Consider the following 9110-nt stretch of genomic DNA (forward strand, 5'->3'; position numbering starts at 1 on the left):
TGATAAGATTTACTAACAGTTACTGACTTTCTTACGTTTATTTGTAAACCTTGCAAAAAATTATGAATGTGGAATAGCAATCTAAAATAATCCACTATGTGTTAATATTACATTGAATATATTAAAATAAAGTCATACAAAATAAATTGAAATTTTATTGGTGATAATGAAATGTGATTTATTTTTTTTATTTATACAGTCAAAAATATGTTCATATAAAAATATTTAAGTCAAACTTAACTTTTTCTTATTTTGTTTTGCTAATTCTTTTTATTCTTTGTTCAACTGATGGAACAACCGCGGTCCATATAATTTAAAAATGAGAAATTTTTGTAATTAAATAAAAAAAATTTAACATAAAAATATGAATTATTCTAATTTTCTCCATTCAGACGTAATACTCATTCAAAGTATATATAAATATATATATATATTTATATACATAATATTATAATGAAATTTTCACGTGTTGCAATTAATAAGTCCATTTAAATAAAATAACACGAACAAATAAACATACAGAGATTACATAAATTAAAAACAACTAAAGATTTTATCTAAAAAAACAATTAAAAAAGAAAAAAAGGGACATTTTATTACCAACACCACAAAATGTGGTCACCTAATTAAATATATAATATTATAAATATAAAATCTTTAATCAGTTTGATGGAAGAGCACTTCATTAATCAAATCATCCAAATTTGTATACGAGCTCCCACTTGGAGCAGTGGCTTAAAAAAATATTAGGAATAAATTAATTATATATACCATAAAAAATATATATGAATAAAAAAATAACCGTTCAACAAAAAAACAAATTATAAAAACCACTTAAAAATAACATAAGAATAGAAAAACAAAATGCACATAAACGTTGTCTAGAATAAACTAAAAATATACACAATAAAAAATGCACATAAACTAAACAACAACTATTCAAAAGAAAATACATAAAAAAAATAGAAAAATAACTATAAATCAACTATAGAACACCTAAATAACAACGTAAAAATAATTATAAAATAACAAAAAGACAACTCTAAATCAATAGAAAAATAACAAGACATCAATCATGTTAAAATATGCAAATCATTCATAAATTAACTCTAAATAAATTAGAAAATATCCAAAAAGATATACTACTTTTTATTACTCATATAAAAATATAGAAAAATATAAGAGCAGTGCTCTTAATTTTTTTGTAAGAGAGAGAGAAAGAGTATTAAAAAAATATGAGAAAATGATGAAAGTAAAAGAATCATATTATAGTAAAGGTTAAAAGAAATTAATTAAGATTTTTTTTTATAAAATATGATTAATTAAAAAAATAGTTTGAAATAGTTAGAGTGAGGATAATAAAAAATAAAAAAGAGAGAAAAAGAAATAGAGTAAGTGTTTGTATTTTTGTATTTAAAAAAAGTAATAAAATAAAATTTGGGAGAGAGTGCAAAAGTGTTAAAAAACAAGATATAAAAATGTAGACTTCTTATGTATATACAAAGACAAAAAAAATAGTTTGAGAAGAAAAAAAAGAGAAAAAATTGGAAAAAATGAAAAAGAGAAATAGAGAGAGAAGAGAAAGAAAGAAAGAATAATAATAAAAAAAATTAGTAACTGACTTAATAAAAAGAATTAACTAATGACTAAAAAAAGATAAAAAATAGTAAAAAAAGAAAAAAAATTATATAAAGAAAGTATAAATGTGAAAATTTTCTTGACAAATTATAAATGTAAAATTTGAAAAAAAAAAACTTATAGTTGGTGTAAATAAAAAAAAAAAAAAAAACTCATAAATAAAAAGACAACATTTTTTTTTTTTGAAATTAAACAATAAAAAGACACATTTAATTAAATTATATATGGTATTATTTTATGTAACATTTAAAAATTAAATATATAACCTATAAATAAAGTTAAGCACTACTTAAACAAAAAAGATAAATATTTTATATATTTTTATATATAAAATGTGTCTATTTAATCCTTTTTGTTGGTTTAACGAAATTTTTTAAGAATATAAGAATATTTTGTTAAATTTAACAATGTGAGTAGGTTTAGTTTAAGAAATGTAATAATATTTATTTTTGATTGATTTAAATGTATATAAATTTGGGATAATTGCGGCAAAAGTCCCCAAAAACTTAGAATTGATGCAGATTAATCCTCAACCTCGAAAATTGGCGGTAATAGTCCCTAAGGTCACATTTTTTGTTAGTCTGTTGGTCCCTAAGATAACGGTTCGTTTATTAATTTTAAAAATGCCACGTGTTGAAGTATTACTGGTCTAAATTATAATTTTAATAAAAAAATTAAAAATTAAAATAGACTAATTTTTTTCCTTTTTCTTCTCTTTTCTCCTTTTATCTTTTTTTTTTCTTTTTATTTTATTTTTTCTCAATTCCTTCATCTTCATCTTCCTGATTGTTCTCACCTTCACCATTATTTCCCATTTCTTTCTTCTATTTCTCTGCACATTTAATCTCTTCAATTTTTGTAATCTCACTCAAATTCCAATAACCCAGAAATCAACCAAAATATACCAATTTACTCAGATTATACAAATATATATATATATATATATATATATATTGTAAAACTAAGACTCAAATTTCAGATCTTTAAAAATTCAAATCTGCTACCCAAAACGTATTGAATTTGAAATCCAATAACATTTTTAGATTTGCTACCCAAAATATAACAACTACTTAGAATATACACAAAAATCTCAGTAGACAAAAACACTGTAAAAGTGAAACTAAAACTAAAAAAAAAAAACAACCAGACCAAATCAATAAAAACCCAGAAATCATCGATGGCGAAGGAGACAAGACTTCGACGGTAGTTTTGACTTGCCTGAGTGAATCGATTAAGGAAAAGAATGAAATCGTGGTCGCCGTTCAAGCTCCTGGCCGAATCTCTTGATTGTTCAAGCCCTCTCGTCGGAATTATCTCCTTTGTTCACGCCCTCTCATCTAAAGCTCCTGTTTTTTCATCGATTTTTGGCCATGGTGACTATGGAGGTAAGTAGAATGAAGAAGACGAAGGTGAGAGAGAAGGCAAAGGGTCGGGGTGGGCGTTGTGCTATTTTTGAGGTGGGGGTGGTTTCTGGGCCGCAACAATCCACCATGTTTCTTGGTTTTTCATTTTCTTTTTGTTCTGGGAATCAATTGGTTTTGAGTGGGGTTTTGGGGATTGTTTCTGGGCAGTGAGAAGGTGAGAAGAAGAAGAAGAAAGTTATGGGTGGCTGGGGTTTCGTGTGAAGAAGAAGAAAAAAAGAAAAAAAAAAGAGAAAAAAAAGTTATTTTATGATTTGAAAATACTATTTTTATTTTTTGATATTATTTTAATTTTTTATTAAAATTATAATTTGGACCAGTAATACTTCAACACGTGGCATTTTAAAAATTAATAAACGGACAGTTATCTTAGGGACCAACGGACTCACAAAAAATGCGACCTTGAGGATTATTACCGCCAATTTTTGAGGTTGAGGACTAATCTGCATCAACCCTAAGTTTTTGGGGACTTTTGCTGCAATTATCCCTATACATTTTAATATTATTTGTTTTAGGTTAATTAAACTTATACAAATTTTAAATTAATTTAAATATATATGAATATCAATATATTATTTGTAACATTATTATTTTTTTATTGTTATTTTTAATATTGGGCAGTATGTTCAATTTTACTATTCTTAAATTTTATATTTATTTTCTTTAAATTTTTAAAACTGTAAATATTAAAAAAAAAACATAAAATTAAAAATTAATTATTTTCCTTTAATTTATAAAATCTTAAAAATACACATATAACAAAAATAAAAACTAAAAATATAACAAAGTATACGTGCACGTATCAATAACCTAGTCTATATATAAATGGAATATTTTTAATGGGTATTATCTATTAATAGTTACTAAACAAATTTAACTATAAATATTAATTTTCAAAATATTAAATCATTAAATTTATAAAAGATAAATTTGAATTTTTATGTTTAATTTAACTACTTAATTAAAAAAATATCAAAAAAAAATATATCTTTTACACTATATCAAAAATATGTTCATATAAATATTTAAGTTAAACTCAACTTTTTCTTATTTTGTTTTGCTAATTCTTTTTATTCTTTGTTCAACCGATGGAACAACCGCGGTCCATATGATTTAAAAATGAATTTTTTTTTTAATTAAATAATTATAAATTAAACATAAAAATATAAGTTATTCTAATTAATACCCATTCAAAGTATAAATATATATATATATATATAATATTATAATGAAATTTTCACGTGTTGCAATTAATAAGTACATTTAAATAAAATAACACCGACAAATAAACATACAGAGATTACATAAATTAACAACTAAAGATTTTATCTAAAAAAAACAATTAAAAAAGAAAAGGGACATTTTATTACCAAACACCACAAAATGTGCTCACCTAATTAAATATATAATATTATAAATATAAAATCTTTAATCAGTTTGATGCAAGAGCACTTCATTAATCAAATCATCCAAATTTGTAGACGAGCTCCCACTTGGAGTAGTGGCTTCATGTACCAATTTCTTAAATTCCATTGCCGTAGTCTTTATTTTCTTACCTTTTTCTCCATCGAATAACTCTTTAACCAAATTTGTCACTTGATCTCTCTTTACATCACTTTCAATCTCCACCGCCACACCCCATTCATTGCATGCAAACCAACAATTGGTTTGTTGGTCAGCAAAGTATGGGTAACAAATCATAGGCACCCCACTAGTCAAGCTCTCCAGTATTGAATTCCAACCACAATGTGTCAAAAATCCTCCTATGGAGGGGTGATTTAACACATCCTCCTGTGGTGCCCAACTTATGATTAGGCTTCTTTCTTTGGTTTGGTCCAAAAACTCAGATGGTAGCCTACCTTCCCCAATTATCAAGTCTGGTCTAATCACCCACAGGAAAGGAACATCGCTATTTGCGAGACCCCAACCAATTTCAATAACTTGTTGCTCACTCAGAACCGTTATACTTCCGAAATTGACATAAATGACTGAGTTAGGCTTTTGAGTACTAAGCCATTTTATACACTCAGTTTCTTCCTTCCAAAGACTGTAGGTGACAGTGTGTAGAGAATGTTGTGGATAGTGATCGAGTAGAGGTTGGAGTGGTCCAATTGGATATATTTTTGGAAGTGAAGTAGTTGAAGAAAGAACATCCAAAACATGTGGTTCCAATGCTTCAAATGTCTGAATAACAACAGCTGAAGCTTCTGAAGCCATCTCAATTGACTCTATGATCCAATTAAACATAATATCATTGGAATCAGTGATCCTACAAAATGATGGTAGATCTCGAAATCGGAGACCTTTTATTCCCGGAATCCATTCCATACTTGTGTCTAGAAAATCATTTAACTCATTCTCATCTGCCACACACAACAAATATATATCATCAAAAATGAAGCCATATATTGATCAAACTTAATTAAACTATATATTAGAATTACCAAGACATTTTTCAGATTTTCACATACTATATATAAATTTCAGACTCACCTTTTAGTGGTACAATTCCTTTGTCAAGTAAAGGGCGGTAGTTGGCGATGCCCATAACAGCGCATGCAGCAACTGTGAAAAACTGAACCACAGGAAGTCCAAGCTGTTGAGCTGCCTTAATAGCAAAAGTCATGACTCCATCATTAATAATGCAACTCACACGAGGAGGAACATCATCCTTGCTACTATTACTTTTGGTTTGGTATGCAAGTTTTTTGAGGAGCTCAAGGAATGGGCCCAAAAAGTTCTTTCGAGTGGAATCACTAAGAGAAGGGATGTCTTGTGTCGAATCCTGTCCTTGATCCGAGGGCGGAAGGCCATCGGGAATCGTCTCGAACTGGAAGCTCGGTGAGGAGGAAATTGTGGAGGAGTTCTTGAGGAAGCGATTGTGGTTGAACTCAGTGTTGACAAAGGTTATGTAGAAACCCTTGTTGTGAAGTAGCTTTGCAAATTTAAGCATTGCCTTGATGTGGCTTTGACTTGGGTAAGGAATGCATACAGCATGAGGTTTACTTTCAGTACTATAACCTTCTTTTTTATCTGATGAAATTTGATCCATTATTACTCTCAATCTTCTACTCAAAATGTTGTGACCTATAGGTTATACTTTGAAGCTATATTTAAAGTGCTATGACGAACCATATAGCATACCTAAATAGTTTTTTATATATAAAATAATACTGCACGTGATACATTAATATTGCAAACCAAGTCATAAATCTAACTCGTCATGACTCAATAACTAAATTGCAAGTAATTTGGATCCATTATTGCTCCCTGTCTTTTGCTCATAATGGTATGATCTATATAGGTTACTTACTTTGTAGCTGTATGTATAGTGAGTGCTATATATGGTATACCTCCTTTATTTGATCAATGATTATGCTATAAAATATATTTTTCGGTAATTAGTAATTTTTTTCATTCAATTTTGACATGTACTAAATTGTGCTTCTTATTTTTTTGGTCGTTAAAATTTTTTTCCGAACTATTGAGATTGTTAAGTTTCAGGACTTTTGTCTAATTTCATTCAATTTTACTGGTTCAGTGATTGTTTATGTACTAAATCATGCTCCCCAGACTTTGATATATCTACCGAATCATGATCCTCAAATTTTGATATGTACTAAATCATGTCCCTTGAACTTTTATCCATGTTAGAAATTTTTTACTAAAAGTAGACAAAAGTCCTTAAATTTAACAATCTCAATAGTTCGGGGAGAATTTTTAACGGCCAAAAAACTTGAGAAAACACAATTTAATACTTATCAAAATTCGGGTGAAAAAATTACTAGTTATAGTAATTTACGTCATATTAATAATGCAATTATTATCCCAACAACTACATAATTGGATATATTTTATACAATATCTACTCAACTACTTCATTTAAGATAATAAGGAATGGGTTTTTCTTTGAAATAATCGGCCCTGTAAAGGGGACCACTAGCGCATCAAGGATTCAAGATCAGCTACTGGTTTGTAGGGGTGGCAATTGCACAACACGACAAGTTGATTATAACAATTAATTTTGATTAGATTAAAATAAATGCATGTGACATAAAATAAACGATCGTTTATATTTAATATATTATTATTTATTTTTTTTAGAAAAAGCTGTTATTATAAATCAAATAGTGTCATTTACAACAACAGAGAAAATGGTAGAAATAATCTCTTCTATCCATATACAATCATTATCCAACTGTAAAATTTGTTTAGCCAGGCCGTGAGCGGCTTGGTTAGCATCTCATCTAACATGAGATATACAAGCTTTAGAGAAAGAAGATAAATGATAAGAAATGTTTTTTTAACTAAATCATAAAAGCTAGAATGTTGTGACTGATTTCCTTTAAGAAATGTCTTTAACGATCCGTTTATATTTAATATATTATTAAAATTATTAATTTATAGCTAAATTGTTAAAAGTATATTCAAGCTAGACCATTGCATTCACTACAATCAAATATTAATCCAATAATGCTCTTAAAACTATCCAAGATGCAAGCATTTATTTAGAGCATTAATAGTTAAGAAAACATATCTCCCATATTGCTCATCCCTTCATATTGAGCCATTGTTGAATATCCAAGTCCAAAATACACTAACAATATGCTAGAGTGAAGAGTAATCAAGAGAAAATTGTGGAGTAAACCCACTTAGTGTCTAACCATCTACCTTAACACAAACTATCCATCCTTAATATATATATATATATCTCACATACCCATCTAACCCTAATGGGTCATGTAGCTTATTGGGTTAATAAAGATTAATAGATGGTGGACTATAACTCAATGGACCAATTATAGTCATATGGGTGCTTTCATGTGCCTCTAAATAATTAATAGTTGTTAACCATCCCATCAGGGGCGGAGGCACATATAAGCCTAGAGTGGCCTTGGCCCCCCACCCAAAATATGTTATATATTCTTTTCATATCTTTTTTTTTTATATATAAGTGAGTCTTTTTTATTATTTGTTTGTGACATGGCCCCTCTAATCAAACTAAAATCGAACAGTAAAAAAAAATGTCAGAGAATAAGAAAAATAAATCTATATATACACATTGTACTCATTTAGAATGGTCAATTAAAGTGATCAGTTTTCATTTTTCAATTTGTAAATTATTTATTACTTTCCATTTATTATTAGATTTTAATAAGTAATATAATATAAATAGTTAGCAAAACCACAACCTACAACATAATTTATTAACAAAAATATAAAAATTAAAAAGTTAAAAGATCAACACAACTGCCTTATAAAGAATTAGATATCATCTTTTTTTTTTTCTTTTTCATTTCAAACCAAATAATACAGATCATTACTTTTGTAACTAGCGTGATCATGTTAAGCTTTATTTTATATGCAAGAGAGACATTTAATATTTTAATCTTAATTATCAATTTAAATGTATTTGAAATATTTATTACTTAAATTTTAATATGGTTTGGCCCCCCTAAACATTCTGTCCTGGCTCCGCCCTTGCATCCCATTATGGTTATATGAGAAATATTAGGCACATAATTAATAATTGTGATTATGGTATTATATTAGTCAACGAATAAATAATTCTAACATTCTCCCACTTGGACAATATAATCAATCACCATAACATTGTCTACCACACATAAGGTAACCAATTAAAAACATACATAATATCATATCGACGGGATACATATATTATGTGAATTGACCTTGAAGATATTTTAATTCAATAACTATCATTAATAATCAAACCGAACATGCATGAGGTACAACAAAATTGAGACTATGCCCATTCATCTCTTTTTGTACCTGTCACTTCAGTAAACAACACATACATGCATACATATGACAACAATAACTAGAAGTGACTACAATATCATTATGCATGTTCAAAATACAAGTCATAAGCATTCTATGCAAGATACTAGCATGTTCAATACATAATAGAAAAAACTCCCACCGAGCTCAACAGCTAGGCTTCTAACAATCCCATTCAAGCAACATGCTCCAAAAATACACATATGGGTAAGCCTTTCGTTAGTGGGTCTGCTAACATGCCAGTGCTAG

General features: G+C 27.9%; 1 protein-coding gene across 1 annotated transcript; it reads right to left on the bottom strand.

The window, feature by feature from the left end:
* Window positions 1-4301: 4301 nt before the first annotated feature.
* Window positions 4302-6276, bottom strand: LOC115701442 (7-deoxyloganetin glucosyltransferase). The gene is made up of 2 exons (XM_030629244.2): window positions 5553-6276; window positions 4302-5422 (listed from the first exon to the last, which is right to left on the bottom strand). Exons 1-2 carry the CDS (start codon window positions 6109-6111, stop codon window positions 4488-4490), a joined length of 1494 nt encoding a protein of 497 aa, XP_030485104.2. The 5' UTR covers window positions 6112-6276; the 3' UTR covers window positions 4302-4487.
* Between the last annotated feature and the right edge of the window lie 2834 nt (window positions 6277-9110).

Source organism: Cannabis sativa, chromosome 8 (assembly GCF_029168945.1).
Source record: "Cannabis sativa cultivar Pink pepper isolate KNU-18-1 chromosome 8, ASM2916894v1, whole genome shotgun sequence".
In the NCBI taxonomy this organism is placed as follows: Eukaryota; Viridiplantae; Streptophyta; class Magnoliopsida; order Rosales; family Cannabaceae; genus Cannabis; species Cannabis sativa.